Source organism: Nelumbo lutea, chromosome 7, assembly GCF_056320005.1.
Source record: "Nelumbo lutea isolate HS-2025 chromosome 7, American lotus-T2T, whole genome shotgun sequence".
In the NCBI taxonomy this organism is placed as follows: domain Eukaryota; kingdom Viridiplantae; phylum Streptophyta; class Magnoliopsida; order Proteales; family Nelumbonaceae; genus Nelumbo; species Nelumbo lutea.
In genome coordinates this window covers 13,471,004-13,488,320 of record NC_142690.1, presented here as the reverse complement: position 1 = coordinate 13,488,320, position 17,317 = coordinate 13,471,004, and the positions used below count along the sequence as shown (strand labels likewise).

The following is a 17,317-nucleotide window of genomic DNA, read 5'->3' as shown; positions in this document are numbered from 1 at the left end:
TGTGCCTCTTGCTCCTTCCATCACTACTGAAATAACAGGTCAGCCCTCTTCTACCACTTCGGAAACTTTCCTTGACCTTGATCTCCCTATTGCCCTTCGCAAAGGCAAACGGAAATGCACAGCTCAATGTAATTCCAAACACCTGTCCTACAACATCCTTTCCCCTTCCTACTATTCTTCGGATACTTTCCCTGACCTTGATCTCCCTATTGCCCTTTGCAAAGGCAAACGGAAATGCACAACTCATTGTAATTCCAAACACCTGTCCTACAACCTCCTTCCCCCTTCCTACTATTCCTTCCTTGCCTCTGTTTCCACACATGTAACTCCCCGGTTTGTCCTAGACGTCCTGTCCAAACCAGAATGGAGAGATGCTATGATGACTAAACTAGATGCTTTGCATATGAACAATACCTAGGAAATTGTGGATTTGCCTAAAGGAAAGGAACCGGTTGGCTGTAAGTCGGTGTTCACTATTAAGTATCATTTTAATGGTACTGTTGAGAGATATAAGGCCCGCTTGGTTGCTAAAGGATATACTCAGATGTATGGTATTGACTACTTAGAAACTTTTGCCCCAATAGCCAAGATGACTTCAGTTCGAGTTTTACTATCTTTAGCTACTGCTTTTGACTAGCCTCTTCATCAGTTTGATGTAAAGAATGCATTTTTGAATGGGGACCTAAATGAAGAGGTCTATATGTATTTACCTCCAGGGGTGTACGGGAAGGAGATGCAAGGAAAGGTCTATAAACTGAAGAAGTCTCTTTATGGCCTTAAGTAGTCTCCTAGAGCCTGGTTTGACAGATTTCGGGCTGCTCTTGTTGCTTTTGGGTACACACAGACTCAATCGGGTCATACTTTGTTTGTTAAGAGGAGAGATTCCTTAGTGACCCTCCTGATTGTCTATGTTGATGATATTGTGGTTACAGGAAATGATACTCAGGAAATTGTTCAACTCAAGAGTTTTCTTAACAGTGAGCTTGAAATTAAAGACTTGGGAGAACTCAGATATTTCTTGGGAATTGAAGTTGACAAATCTAAGGATGGTATCTTCATTTCTCAACGGAAGTATGTTCTTGATCACCTTGCAAAGACTGGGAAACTGGGGGCTCGACTTGCTTCTACTCCTATTGACCTAAATCATAAGTTGTCAGCGACTGAAGGTGAACTATTGCCTGATAAGGGGGTGTTCCAGAGACTGGTTGGGAAATTACTTTACCTTTGCATGACTCGGCAAATATTTCCTATGTAGTTAGTGTAATCAACCAATTTTTGCATTCTCCCAGAGAAACACATTTAGCAGCTGTTGAGAAAGTTCTGTGCTATCTAAAAGGGACTCCAGGGAAAGGTATCTTGTTTGCTAAGCATGGACACATGAAGCTGGAAGCATACACTAATGCTGACTAGGCCAGATGTATTGATGATAGGAGGTCTACTTCAGGTTACTGTGCTATGGTAGCAGGGAACATTGTATCATGGAGGAGTAAGAAACAGTCTATAGTGGCAAGATCTTCAGCTGAAGCAGAATACAAGGCAATGGCACATGGAATTTCTGAACTTTTGTGGTTGATATCACTTTTAGATGAAATGGGTATAGACTGTGAGAAGCCAATGATGTTATATTGTGACAACCAGGCTGCTATCAACATTGCACACATTCTTGTTCAACATGACAGAACTAAACACATTGAGGTTGACAGGCATTTTATACAAGAGAGAGTTACCTCAGGAGAAGTCTATCTACCATTTGCTGCTTCTGAAGAACAGTTGGCTGATGTTTTGATAAAAGGTGTTCCTTAAGGAAAGCTGGTTCATTATATAAGCAAGCTGGGCATGATGGATATCTATGCTCAGCTTGAGGGGGAGTGTAGAGAGATTGGGCCGAATGGGTCCTAGCCCATTAGTATCTTTCTTATTAGTTCTTTGATGTTATGTTTTCTTATTGGGCCTTTTCTATATGGGCCTTTAGCTCTTATTTGTGCTTTCTAAGTTTAGTGCTGATGTGGACACTTACTTAAGGGCCTCCTTGTAATTTATGTAACTTAGGTAAGTCTAATAAAAGATTAGAGTAGGGGAAAGACGAGACATTCGAACTCCTCCTTTCTCCATTCTTCTCCAATCTTCCTCCTACTTGTTGTCTCCTTCTTCTCTAATTTCTTTTGCTTCTACTGATTTTATTGGTTTGAATCACATCTCTAGTTTTGGGAGTATGTTTGGGTTGGTTCTCATTCCCTTAAGGATCTATTCCCTTCTTTGTACTTTATGTCCTTGTATAAAAAGTTTAAAACAATATTCCTTGTACTCTACTTCACCCAAGGATCTACCCACTACAGATTGCTTCTTACTCCTCCATGACACAATATCCCATGCCACCATAGCACAATAACCTGAAGTGGATCTCCTATCATCAATACATCTAGCCTAGTCATCATCAGTGTACACTTCCAACTTCATATGTCCATGCTTAGCAAACAAGATACCCTTCCCTAGGGTCCCTTTATAGTTGCTAAATGTGTATCTCTAAGAGAATGCATGAACTGACTAATGACACTCACGGCATAGGAAATATCTAACCGAGTCATGCAAAGATATAACAACTTCCCAAGCAATCTCTAGAACACTCCCCTATCAGTCAACAGTTCACCATTAGTAGCTGAGAGCTTGTGATTTAAGTCTATAGGAGTGGAAGCTGATTTAGCACCCAGATTGCCAATTTCTGCAAGTAGATCAAGGACATATTGACGCTGAGAAATTAAGATACCATCCTTAGAACGAGCAACTTCAATTCCCAAGAAATATCTTTGATCTCAAACTCAATGTTAAGAAACCTTTTGAGATTAACCACTTCCTGAGTGTTATCACCAATAACCATAATGTCGTTAACATAAACAATCAAAAGGGTCACAAAGGAATCTCTCCTCTTAACAAATAGGGTATGATCAGACTGAGTCTATGTATAACCAAGGGTAACAAAGGCAGCCTAGAACCTCTCAAACTGGGCTCTAGGACATTGTTTGAGGCCATGAAGAGACTTCTTAAATTTACACACTTTCCCTTGCATTTCATTCCCATACACCCCTGGAGGTAAAGACAGATAGAGCTCTTCATGTAAGTCTCCAATCAAGAAAGCATTTTTAACATCAAATTGATGAAGAGGCCAATCAAAAGTAACAGATAGAGATAGCAAAACCCCAAACTAAAGTCATTTTAGCCACAAGGGCAAAAGTCTCCAAGATTCAATACCATACATCTAAGTAAATCCTTTAACAACCAAATGAGCCTTAAACCTCTCAATAATACAATCAGAATGATACTTGATAATGACCACCCATTTACAACCAATTGGTTCCTTCCCTTCTATCAAGTCTACAATTTCCCAGGTATTGTTCTTATGCAAAACAACTAGCTTAGTCATCATAGCATCCATTCATTCTAGTTTGGATAAAGCTTCTAGGATAGGTCTAGTAATTACATGCATGGAAACAGAGGCAAGCAAGGAAATAATATGTTGGGAAAAGAAGGTTGTAGGGCAAGTGTTTGGAGATGCAATTGGTTGTACATTTCCGTTTGCCCATGCGAAGGACAATAGAAAGATCAAAGTCTGAGAATGCATCAAAAGGGGTAAAGGAGGGCTGACTTGTTACCTTAGCAGTGGTTAGAGGTGCAAGAGTCTTGATTGAAGGAAGGGAAACAACTTGCCCATACCTAAGTCTTTGCCTTTGGTACCACCAATGATTTAAAAGGCACGCCTAGGGGCACAGGCGAGGCGCATTTTGGGGAATGCGCCTCGCCCAGGTCCTAGGCACACCCCTTTCAAATGGCGCACCCCTAACATTGACTTGTTCCAACTTGCCTCGAGGGGTGTGGTACAAAGGCAACTCATAGAATCAAGAATGCAATATGTTTTACATCACATTAGCTACTTGAAGCAATGCAATTAAGGAAAAAAAGAGATTGTGGGTTTTACATGCTTGAAAATGCTTTATATGTTTGCTTTTATTTTTAAATTTTCATTTAAATACACTTTACATGTTATGTTCATGTATTTTAATTTTAAATAATAGGTTTTTTAAAACATTTATTTTAAATTTTAAGTTTATATTTTTTATTAACATTATGTTTAATATTTTTTGAATTTTTTGCATTTTTTTATTTTTGGACACTTTTTTGAATTTTATGATTTTTTTGTAATTTTGCACCTTGCTTAAAAAAGCACGTGCCTCGCCTTGCGCCATGCGCCTAAAGTGCAAATTGGCCCTTGCGCTTTTTTTGCGCCTTGCGCTTTTAAAACACTAGGTACCACCTTTGGGCAATAGGATGAGAAGTAAACGTGGGACGATGAGCTACAAGGGGGGAGCTGGAACATGTGAAGGAGAATCAATGAGAAGAAACCCAATGGGAGGAGACTCAACAAAAGACTCAAGAGGAACTGGAAGAATAGTAGGGGACATAACAAACAACTCCTCTAAATGCTCCCCCTCAAGAGAAGTCCCAAAGAAAGGGATAGACTCAACAAATGTGGCATCCCTGGAAACAAAACAGGTACCACGAACTGGATCAAAACACCAATATCCCTTCTATGTGGGAGGCATATCCTAGAAAGACACACTTGTGTGCTTTAGGCTCAAATTTATGTCTCTGCTAACTGTGAACATGAACATAACAAGTGCACCCAAAAACTCGGAGAGGAAGAAATAAGAGATCACCATCCGAAAAGAGGAGGCTAAAGGGGGTTTTGAAACCAAGAACCCAAGAAGGCATACAGTTTTAGCATCCCCCCAAACACAAACATGAGAAGCTAAGATGAGGATCCTAGAAACATCAACCACATGACGGATGGCATACAGTTTTAGCATCCCCCTAAAACTTAACAGGAACATGAGAAGCAAAGATGAGGATCCTAAAAACCTCAACTACATGACGGTTCCTCCTTTCCACCAATCCATTCTGTTGTGGAGTGTAGGAGTAAGAACTCTATTGAATAACCCCAAAGGTATCAAAGTATGATGAAAGGTTATTCTCTAAATATTCCTTAGCATTATCAAATCGAAATATTTTGATACGAGTGTTAAACTAGGTAAGAATAAGTTCATGAAATTTCTACACAATAGTTGACACTTCATTCCAGGATCTCATAAGGTAAATCCAAGTATAGCAAGAGAAATCATCTATAAAAAGGATAAAATACTTGTAACCCCCATAACAAATAAATGATATGGCCCCCACACATCAAAGTGCACAATATGAAAAGGAGAAACTAATCTTTTATTAATCACCGAATAAGAATGTCTACAATATTTTGCAAGTTCACATGACTCACAATGAAGACTCGACAAAGATACCCCTTAAACATTTCTGGAAACAAACGACTCAAATCAAAAAAAGACAAATGACCAAATCTCAAATGATATAACTTGACTCTATCATCCGACTCTAATGAAATAGACTCCAAAGCTGCTCCACTAGGAGGTCCAAGACTTCTATCAAGTGTATACAACAAGTATATTTCGTTCGCCTCATGGTCACTCCTAATCGTCCTCTAAGATTTCAAGTCCTAGAAAACACAATGAATAGGGAAGAAGGTTAAACTATAATTCATTGACTTAGCCAAGCTACTAATAGATAAAAGGTTTGTGCCAAGTTTGGAAACATGAAGAACAGAGGATAAAACAAGAGAGTCAAAGGTTTTGATATTCCCTTTGCCGAAGACGGAAGCAAGAGACCTATCAACAAGGGATATCTTCTCTCTACTAGAGAGGAGTTGATATGAACAAAAAATGTTACATATGTTGGTCATATGGTATGATGCACTAGAATAATAATCCATGGTATTTTACAACTACCTGAAGCAGTAACATGATTTGCAGAAGCACGATTACCTAAGTGAGCAAATGCAGATGAAAAGGTCTTGCCTAAGGAGTTGTAAGTTGCAACAATAATTTCCAAACGATTAATTAACCTCCCGTACCTTTCAAATTTTGCCTTTACTGCTACCAGCTGCTCCATAGTAGATTTCTCTTCACTTTCTCTATTTCCGCCTTCAGGTTTTGTAGCAACATTTGCATTCTTAGGCTTTCTAGGCTGACCATTCTTCTTAAAATTGTTGTTGTTTTGTAACCTTTCGGGGAGAAGATCAAGATGAAGTTTCCAACAAGTGTCCTTAGTATGTTTCAATTTCTAGCAGTATTCACATATCACATCTGTCTTCTCAATCAGCCCCTTTGGCTTTATTCCAGCATGTGCAAAATGCTCTAAAGGTGATCCTTGTAACTGTACTTGCCGCCTACTCTCTTCACTGCTCATCGTAGAATGTGCTTGAGCAAGGGTTATTTCATCTTTGGCCAAAATATTGTCTTGTAATGTCAAACTCAGGGTTGAGTCTAGAAAGAAACATAAACACCATATTTCTTTCTACCAATTTCCTAAATGTTTCTGCATCCCTGGTGCTCCCCCATACGATTGTCTCTATAACATCACTCTCCTTTCACAATGACTTCAACATAGAAGAGTAAACAGCTACACTCTTCTCCCCTGTCTCAGATTGTTCATATCATTCTTCAACTTATAAGCTCTTGCAACATTCAATTTCTAAGAATATGTTTCTATGGCTGTGACACTATCCCAAATCTCCTTGGCCAAAGTCATCCAAAGGTAATGTTGACTTATGTTAGGCTACACGGAGCTGACTAACCACCCAATCACTTTGTAGTTCTCTTGCATCCATTTTTCATAAGTAGGATTAGTCCTAACAGTTTCTCCTTACTGCCTACGAGATACCCCAATTTACCTCTACTATAAACATAAATCCTTATAGATTGTGCCCAAGCCAAGTAACATGTTCCATCTAGTTTAATTGTAGTCATTCTAGTCAAAATAGAATTTGCATCATCTCACTTCCAGATTGCTCCATTGACTAAACAAAAATCCAAAAACAAAGTTTTCAATCTTTATGGACTTAATTGAGGTCAATCCAATACCTAAAGGTCCCAAATCTAGGGTTCACTAAGGGTGCTCAAATTCGGTTATCAAATCAAAAACTGAATCAAATAAACCAATTCGGTTTGGTTATTTTGGTATTCAGTTTGGTTCAATTTTAAGACTTTAGAAATTTTGGTTTTCGGTTCGGCTTGAGAAAAAAATTCAACCAAACCAAAAACCGATATATATATATATAAATGTTAATATATATATAATCATATTAATATTAACATTAATATATATTAATAGTAGTATTTATATTAACAATAATATATAATATGTATTTTAACCCAAAATGTTGATATATTTTAACAATAATTATTAATATAAACATAAAATACATTTATATTCTAACTAACCAAATTAACGGAATTAAAACTGAACCAAACCAATTTAAATTCGGTTCGGTTTCAAGTCTAATTCTGTCCGTTCGGTTTATGAAAGTGACCTAACTGAAATGTCAGTTAGGTTCTATTTCCGAACCGACCAAATGAACACCCCTAGGTTTCACTACACCCAGCTTCCGAAACTTCTTCCAACTGCAACCACCCACTTCCAAAGATCAAAAAGAACCCCCAAAGCCTTCAGCACCACACCCAAACTGTATCTTTAACCTGTAACTGGAAACTCTCTAGTTGGCTAGGGTTTTGAGCAAAAAATCAGCAGCCTCACTTTCTTGGCAATCTATAGTCAGAATCTAACTCTCCAAACCCTTCACCAACTAGGCATAAAAGTTCTCTATACAATCAGCAACTTATCTCTCTAATACCAAGATGTGATTCGGTCCAATAAAATACTGTAAAATAAATCTCAAACTATAGCAAAGAAAGAAAAGGAAGAAAAAGACATCAAGAAAGAAGAAGGAAAGGAGAAGAGAGTTCGACGATCTCCCCTTCTACCTCTCTTAACTTTTATTAATCTCACTAAAACTGAACAAATTACAAGTGCCTTAAGTGGGTGGCCAGCTCATCAACATACTTAAAAGATAAAAAAAGATTAACATGAACATAAAGAAAGTGTCCATTACCAAACAAAACAATTAAGAAGCACTAATAACAAGCCAATAATGGGCTAGGGCCCATTTAGCCTAGTCTCTCTACATTATATACATAATATTATCGGGTTGGGCATATTTGGAAAAGCCTAAGCCCGACTCAAAAAATAGTCAGGCCCAATGTTTAGAGCCTGAGTCCAAGCCCATGGGCTTAAAACTTTGTCCAAGCCCAATTTAGAATGGACTGGATCGGGCCAGCCTGTTGGGTGACCCAGCCCATGAACAGGTCTACCTACTAAGGAAGTGGTGTCAACTTGCTCCACCCAAAATAGGATCCTTATTGTTGGGAAGTGTCTCATGGGAATATTAACACTTTGGACATGCTACAAAAAAAATACCCTTTTTTATGCTTATCCCCAAATTGGTGCACTCTATAAATCCAGTGAAGAAAATAGTGTTAGACAGTTTTGTATGCCCTTAGCTTCAATCCGTTTTGATGTACTTTTGGCATTTAGAGTAAATAAATAAAGTGCATGTTTGATTCATGTTGTTTGGTATAATTCTGTGTAAGACCCTAAAACTGGACACTTATAGAGACTCGTGTTAGTTTTAAATGTTCACAGCCATTGGATAAGTCTGGGGAGATTTAACCTGCCAAGGCTGATACTGGTGTGCCACCAAGTGTTGGGATGGCCTGTCTCGGCCACCAGGGTAAGACCCAAGGCACATGCAGTATGGGATTACTCGAATCCTTGAACTAGACCAGATTTCCAGTATTGCCCTGAACCTTGGAGACAGATGGGCAAAACTGGAAACTTACACCTGACCCCTACACTCGATTATGACACTTCACTAGGTGTCGGATCGGACTGTCTTTGATATGCCAATCAGTGATATCCTTAGCGGGGATCAAAACCTGGGTATGTTGGGACAGTCTGAGAATTCATCTGAGTGGGTGATCATAGTGACAGGATCAACCCCTTTGTCGGATAAAGGTAATGATCGGGAATGCACTCTCTCTGATGGAAACCAAATTGCCAGCAGTTGATTTCAATCGTTGGAATTTTGTTTTGTAAAATTAATAAATATATATGTTTATGTACGGTTTCAAAATGTTTGCAAATGGTTTTAATTCCCGGGATCCATGTGAGTGAAGAGTGCGGCACTGTTCCTTGCAACCGAGGGAGAGGTCCTCTCTCATTGGTTAGAGTACAAAGCCCCACATCAACTTCTCTTTCCTAAGGCTCCCCTTCTTTCTATTCCTCCTCGTGTCTTTGGTTGCCGGTGTTTTGTCCAAAATCTATCTCCCACCCGTGGGAAATTGGATTCTCGTGCTATCCCTTGCATATTTCTTGGTTACTCCTTCACTCAAAAGGGATATCGTTGTTTTGATCCTGTTTCTCATAAATTCTATGTCTCCATGGATGTTTCTTTCTTCGAAGATGAGCCTTTCTATCCTATTTCTCCTCAAGGGGAGTGTAGGCATGAGGAGAAACTGGTTCAGCTTCCTTCTCTCCCTAACCCTCCACCTTTTCGTGTTTTTTCTCGTCATCGCAAAGGCCAACCAAATTCAAGAGCTGTAGAGAATCCGGAAGCTGTACCTCCAGTGCCACCAGACTCCTCGGGGGAGGATCATACTCACTCAGGTATTTTGGCTCCCAAAGATGTTCTTGAATCTATTGAGAATGATTCCTCTACTACTAATGATCTTGACTGTCCTATTGCTCATAGGAAGGGTGTTAGATTGTGCACCACTAAACATCCCATTTCCAACTTTGTCTCCTATGAGAACATTTCACCCTCATTCCGTGCTTTCCTTACCTCTATTGACAGTGTCCCTATCCCTAAGAATGTGGCAGAAGCTCTTTCAGTTCCTGAATGGACAAATGCCATGAGGGAAGAAATTAATGCCCTTCACAAAAATGGCACATGGGAACTTGTTGATCTTCCTAAGGGAAAGGTTCCAGTTGGATGTAAATGGGTGTTCACAGTCAAGCATAAGGCTGATGGAACAGTGGAAAGGTATAAAACTCGCTTAGTGGCAAAGGGATTTACTCAAGTGTATGGAGTTGATTATGCAAAAACTTTTGCCCCCGTTGCCAAGATGAATTCCATTAGAGTCCTTTTCTCTCTTGCGGCTATTCTGGATTGGGTTTTACACCAGCTGGACATCAAGAATGCATTCTTGAATGGTGACCTTGAAGAGGAAGTGTACATGATTCAACTTCCTGGTTTTCTAGCCCAAGGCAATGAACAGAAAGTGTGCAAGTTGAAGAAGTCCTTATACGGGCTGAAACAATCACCAAGAGCTTGGTTCAGCAGATTCCATGTGGCAGCTCAGCAGAAAGGATATAGGCAATGTCAATCAGATCACACACTGTTTGTGAAAAAAGGAGAAGGTAAAATTTCTGCTCTAATTGTATATGTGGATGACATAAATGTTACTGGTGATTGGGAGGATGAAATTCAGAAATTGAAACTTTTTCTTGCCACTCAGTTTGAAATGAAGGATCTAGGACCTGCCAGATACTTCCTTGGAATTGAAGTCGCCCGATCAAAGAAGGGTATCTTCATTTCTCAAAGGAAGTATGTCCTAGATTTACTTCAGGACACTGGGAAGATGGGGGCGAAGCCAGTTGACTCTCCCATTGACCCCAACCATAAATTAGGTGACAACTATGGTGAATCTCTCAAGGATGTGAAACAGTTTCAGAGGCTTGTAGGGAGATTGTTATACCTTTCTATGACTCGCCCAGACATTGCATATGTTGTTGGTGTCCTCAGTTAGTTCATGCATGCTCCTAGGTCTTCTCATCTTGAAGCAGTAGAGAGAATCCTCCGATATCTAAAGAAGTATCCGGGTACTGGTTTGTTATTTCAAAAGCATGGACATTTGAAAGTTGAAGTTTATACAAATGCAGATTGGGTTGGATCCCAAAGTGACAGAAAGTCTACCAGTGGCTACTGCACCTTTATAGGAGGGAAACTTGTTACATGGAGGAGTAAAAAGCAAAATGTGGTGGCTAGATCCAATGCTGAAGCTGAATATCGTGCTATGGCCCACGGGGTCGCTGAAGGCATGTGGATAAAGAATTTTTTGGGGGAGTTGGGTTTCCTAGTGACCAAACCTATAACTCTATTTTGTGATAACAAAGCAGATATAAGCATTGCTGCCAATCCGGTGCTACATGATAGAACAAAGCACATCGAAGTTGACAAGCATTTTATCAGAGAGAAAGTTATCACAGGCGAAGTATGTACCCCCTATGTCACTTCTGAGAACCAGCTTACAAACATCTTTACAAAGGGTTTAAACCTTTCCAGACATCATGATCTTTGTGACAAGTTGGGCATGATTGATATCTATGCTCCAATTTGAGGGGGAGTATTGACAGTTGTTTATGTATTCAGGTTTAGTACCATAAGGGTACTGTTGGAATTTCTCCTCTGTTTATATGTTCGACTGTACTAGTATAAATAATTAAATCATTCTTTCGCCCCCTAAGTTCTAGAGGGCTTTCAGTCACACGACTCACCTCTCTTCTCTCTTCTCCTCTCCTCTCTTCACTTGCTCTTGCTCAACATCAGTCTCACCAATCAATATTTTAAAACCATAAAGTCTGACATAGAGCATGGGGCATAAGCTGCAAGGAAATATAGAGTAAGTTTGGCAAGCATGCCTTTCCCTATTGACTAGTTTGTCTTGAGAACTACATGAAAATAAACGAGTTTTGTAATTTATCAGGCCAAGAAGGGTTAACTTAGCACCACTACTAGTTGGTCTTGAGAATAAAATCAAAATAAATGTGTTTAATAGTTCTTCCTTTTGCAAATAAACTAATTTGGTGGAAAGAAAGTAGTAATGGTGTATTCTCAAAAGAAATAGTAAGATGATTAGATAATTAACAAAATTAATAAAAGTATGAATAAACTAGATGACCAACTAATAACTAAATAACGAGTTCAACCATGTGGTATACATGATGCAGCAAAGTGAAAAATTAACACGTAACCATATGACTTTATTGAACTCCATATTGCACTTATGAATGCTTTGCATGTCTATATTCTGATATCAAAGCATGAAAGTATATTACCATACCCAAACGCATGTTCTTTTCTATTATAAAAATCATGTTGTGAAAACACATTTTGCCAAAAAACCATTTCAAAGCACAAACAAATAGAAAAAAGGAAACAAAGGAAAAAGAAAAAAGTGGAAAATCCAGTTTCAAGGCCAAACAAATAGAATATTAAAACTAGAAAAAAGATTTGGGATTTCAAGTAGCAAAATAAAGCTACAAAACACATAATTTAGGACATTGTATTTAGATCCAGAGTTAAGAATTGGATTATAATAAAATCCCAGAAAGGAGAGAACTAAAGAGCACTTTACCACTCTTCTTGAGCTAGAACTAGAGTCTCAGCAACACTAGAACAAGCAATTAATGAAATCTTGTAGCAAAGACTGATAATAGAATTCCATCATACAGAAGAAAGTAAGATAAAGAGAACATCTCAATCCAGTACTGGGCTCTATCATAAATATTCCCATCTCTTTAAAAATAAGACTTATAGGGAGGTTAGAAGACTGTTAAAATGAAGGTCAAGAACAAATAGTTGAACCCAAACATGAATCAAGAAAAATAAAGAAGAAACAAAGAGAAAGTAAGAAAGAAATGAAAAGAAGAAAGAAAAAGAAAGAAAGTAGAAACAAGACCAGCGAAACCAGTTTCTACAAATTGCCCCAAATAAAAGAAATACCACTCAAACAACAAACCTTCAAGTTTTTGTTTGGAAACAAGTATAGCAAGTTGTCTCATGATCAGTATTCTCAGTAAAATCTTGCTGCAGTTGAATAGGGGCAAGTGGTGACGGATTTGGAATTAAGAAATAGCAAACTGCTGCACTCTATAGGTGAAGACTTTACTCACTAGTGGCATTAAGCAAGATCCTAACCTTGGTCAAATTAAGGATGCAGGATTTCAAACTGGTGAGCAAGCATGTTATGTCCAGGAACGGAAAAGAGGATGGTGAGAAGCTTGTTCAAGAATGTCAAAAGGTGAAGAAAAAAGGTAGAGACTGTAGAGATGTAGAGCAATAACTAGTGCTGTTTTTTTTTTATTTATTGTGGTCCCCACTACTGCGTTAGTTAGTTCTTTTCTATTTGTTGTTACGCTGCTGTTAGCAATGTTAGTTTATTAGTTATTTGCTTATGTAAGCAGTAGGGGCTTTAATGTAATTGCCATCTTATTTTTTATGTTATTATAAATAGATGAGTGGGGCGGCAGCTAAGGCTAATCACTCATTTTCTCTCATCATTCTCTTCTCTCTTCTTTCTTTTCTTCTTCTTCTTTTCTCTAATATTTTTTTCTTCTTAATCCGCATCATGAATTGGACTGATTACAGTCTGGATTTGTCTACTTGGCATCAGAGCAAGATCTAGGGCTTCTCATGTGTGTCCAATCCAGCCGACCACATGAGAATTGCCTAGGGCTGGAAGTTTAGAAAGAATTGTTAATCGGCTGATTCTTGGAGGTTACCAGAAGTTTTTAGCAGTTGTCCAAAGGTTTGGAGAGTGTTTTTGGTAATTAGGAAGAATCAGAGAAGGTTAAAAGGATCAACATTAGGGTTCAGACCAAGATTGGAGGTGGCAATCAGAGTTTTCTGGGTAAGTTTTTATTTTCTCTTGAGACCGGCATCAGTCAGAGATAGGTTGGACCTATCTAGAAGGAACAGCTGGACTTCCTTTGTTTTCTCAGAGTTTTTCTAGGGTTTGTTCTTAACCTACAACCAGACTTGACTGTGAATCTAATTGGAAGGTGCGGTTGAGAATTGTTCTTAACCCTACGACCAGACTTGACAGTGAACCTAATTGGAAGGTGTGGCTGAGAATTGTTTTTGTTCTAACAAAGATTTCTCCAAGTTTTTCTTTAACCCTACAATCAGACCTGATTGTTTTGGGTGATTTCTAAATCTGTTTCAGCATTCCAGATTGTTTTCTAAGTGAATTGTAGACTTGTTTCAGCTTCCAAACCTGGTTTTTGAGGAATCCCTTTGCTGAGAACTGGTTTCTCTTGATAAACCTATTACAGAAATGGTAGGAGCTGAGTTTAAGACTAAAGGGGAAGGCATGTGGGAGCTGAAAATGTGGGAGAAAACAATTTTCAGATCACTACTGTTAAATTTGATGGTTCTAACTACTTGGAATGGGCTCAGTCAGCCATGATGGCGATTGGGAGAGAGGGAAGTTAGGTTATGTGAATGGAGATGTAAAAACACCAGCCAAAGAAGATCATTCATATGCCAAATGGGTTCAAGAGAACTATTTGGTCATGACTTGGCTGTGTAACTCTATGCAGCCTCATATTAGCCACAATTATTTGTGGGCAAAAACAGCACTAGTTATTGCTCTACATCTCTACAAGATCCTTTCCCTTCATTTTCATGATGGATTGGAGGCTTCTATAACCACCACTTTTATTGACTCAAGAGTAGCCAATTTTTTATCAACTGACAAATGAGAAGTTGTTGGGCATAGCTTCTGAGGATAAACGTTGAATACGGAAGATCAATCTCTCTGCATATTTTGGAGAATAAAACAAAAGAATTCTAGAAAGAACTTTATGAGTGGACTTGTAAAAAAGAATAGGATGAGATCATTGAGCAGTGATATTGTATTCTGTAAGTTTTTCTTCTTAGCATAATGACAAGGATGCAATATTCCAAATACTTGTAGACACATTTCATTTATGTATACCAACTTCTTTGTCAACAAAAAAAATAATAATAACAAAGGGAACAAGAATGACTTTGATATGGAATGGGAGGAAAAAATACATATAGATGAATGTCCACTATCAATTAGGGAAAGAAAGAAAAAAAAAAAAAAAACAAACTATTAGACTGCTAATCGGATATAAGTTTCCAACTGTCTCGGGTTTCTCATTGAAAAGATAAGCTAAGAACCTTCTGAGAATGGTAAGTTTTCCAGCATTATGTCAAGTTCAAATTTGAACAGTACCTCTGACAATTCTATTGAAAACAACAGTTTCTCGGTATTGGATAACTTGGCTTTCTCTGCAATACTTTCAATAGAAGTTTTCTCCTTAGCTGACCATATTACTTTTTCCTCCTCCAGTTCCAAAAGGGCATCAGTAAGTTGCTGAGTATCAAAAATGTTACACTTAAATTTCATATATCATCAGGAAAATGCATGAAAAAAAAGATACATGTCAAGCAAATAATAATTGGAGAACTCTTATCATTACCATTGCCAACTCTTCTTTTTCTTCTGATAACAACTTGATAGAACTTTCCATTCTCTGAGAAAGGGACTCACATTCATCCAATCTCAGTCTCTGCAAAGAAAAGAAGAGAAAAAGAAAGCATGCTAGTCATTAAACTAAGAATTTGACAAGATGGATTTATTCTGAATCTTCAAATTATGGGAACAGGGAATATATATATAGTGCAAAAGGAAATGAACAAAAAATTACCATGCTTGAAATCTCCTCCTCCAACATTTTTAATTCTGTGTCTGATGTGTTCAATTTGTTGGAAGTAGCTTCCAATTCTGAAGTTAAAATTTCATTTCTAACAAGGGCTTCCTCCTTTTCTCCATTTGCAACTGCCAAATCCTCTTCCAAAGAAGCAATTGTTGTCTCCATCTCAAATGCCAGAACTTCTAGTTTCTTGTATTCATCCTATCAGCAAAATGCAGGAAATAATAAAAAATTTAGAAATTTTAGCTTTCTTCAAGCTTCAAGAAATTTAAGCTTCCATAGCCATAGGGATACTAATAACTGACACCACTAAACAGTTTTTTTTTATCAATAACAGAATTTCATTAGATTTATAAAAAAAGTAATTACAAGAATAGGAAATGTAAACTTTCTTAACTCTTCCCAAGGAAATTGGCTAATACAATTGAGCCCAAAACAAAATGATTTCTTCCCATCCCCTTATTTTAGTAGTATATCAGCAAACCCATTTGCAGTTCTTTTAACCTAACTTTATTTTTTGATCAGCGAAAAATTTTAATTAATGGCTTAAAAAAGGTTATTAATACATCAAAACCCCATTATGAACCAGCCCAGAACAACTGATGTCTTGTTCCACCCTATTATACCAAAGAGTCAGCAAACCCACTCGCACTCCTGACATACTTAAACTCAGCCCCTATGTCTTCCGCAATCTCAACCACTTCCCTCATCACATGTCACAAAGTCCAAGGGGTATGTTTGCTGGTGTTTGCCCATGAAATGACTACTTTTGAATCCCCTTTTACCTGATGTCTTGTTCCACCCTATTATACCAAAGAGTCAGCAAACCCACTCGCACTCCTGACATACTTAAACTCAGCCCCTATGTCTTCCGCAATCTCAACCACTTCCCTCATCACATGTCTCAAAGTCCAAGGGGTATGTTTTCTGGTGTTTGCCCATGAAATGACTACTTTTGAATCCCCTTCTACCTCAATCAACATGTAACCCAAGTTGTTTGGCTAATCTGAGGCCTTGCAAAAGAGCCAACAATTCAGCCTTCACTGAGTTCCCCAATTGGTCCTGAAAATAATGCCAGAATCCTTCCCTCAGAATTTCTTATTACCCCTCCTATTCCTGCCATTCCCAGATTTCTACTGGAGCTCCCATCAAAGTTCAGCTTGACTTTGTTGCCTTCTAGAGATTTCCAATCCACTTTTACTCTATCTAACTTCTTGAAGAATGAGCTACTTCAGCCAAAGCTCTTAAGATGTCAGTGATAGAAAAAGTTTGAAAGCAATCCAAGGTCTTTACCCATAAAGCTACCTTATTTATGCTATCTATCACTTCCTCCAAAGTCCTGCCTTTTTCAGAGAAAATCCTGTTATTACTTTCATCCCAAACCACCCAACAGATTGCTGCTTCCCAAAGTATCAGAAACGCAAGATGTATCAGTAAGGCAATTCCAAGAGACGTATCAGGATACTCTTTGGATACGCATGGATATGGACAAAAAATCAAGATATGCATGGATACACTAGGAAATTCAAATAAACCATAAAAAATGTATTAATAACAATAAATATAAGTTTTATATGACCATAAATCAGTTATTTATAAACATTGTGATACATTGGAACACAATTGATAACGGTTGAAAAATGATGGGAGAATTAGAATTTCTATGTATATACCTTAATTTTCATAAAATCAATATAATTTGTACTACTTTTTATTAGTAAATGTTAAAACTGTTAATTATCTATGTATTATGGGCCGCAGGGGTACTGTGGTCCTTTTACCTTTTATTATGTTCTAAATGTGTTGCCCTACCATATAACTAAAAGCTGGTGCCGCC

General features: G+C 38.0%; 1 protein-coding gene across 8 annotated transcripts in view; it reads right to left on the bottom strand.

Moving 5' to 3' along the window:
* Positions 1-17,317, bottom strand: part of LOC148845189 (P-loop containing nucleoside triphosphate hydrolases superfamily protein) — a 101,659-nt gene that overhangs the window by 36,585 nt on the left and 47,757 nt on the right. For all 8 annotated transcript variants that reach the window (XR_016101782.1, XR_016101783.1, XM_088953135.1 and 5 more), the window contains exons 25-27: positions 15,475-15,681; positions 15,247-15,336; positions 15,000-15,140 (exon numbers count right to left, since the gene is read on the bottom strand). Coding sequence is in view for 6 of the 8 variants with exons in the window: in XM_088953135.1 (XP_088809261.1) it covers positions 15,000-15,140; positions 15,247-15,336; positions 15,475-15,681 (438 nt within the window). In the remaining 2 variants the exon portion in view is untranslated. The remainder of the gene's footprint in view (positions 1-14,999; positions 15,141-15,246; positions 15,337-15,474; positions 15,682-17,317) is intronic.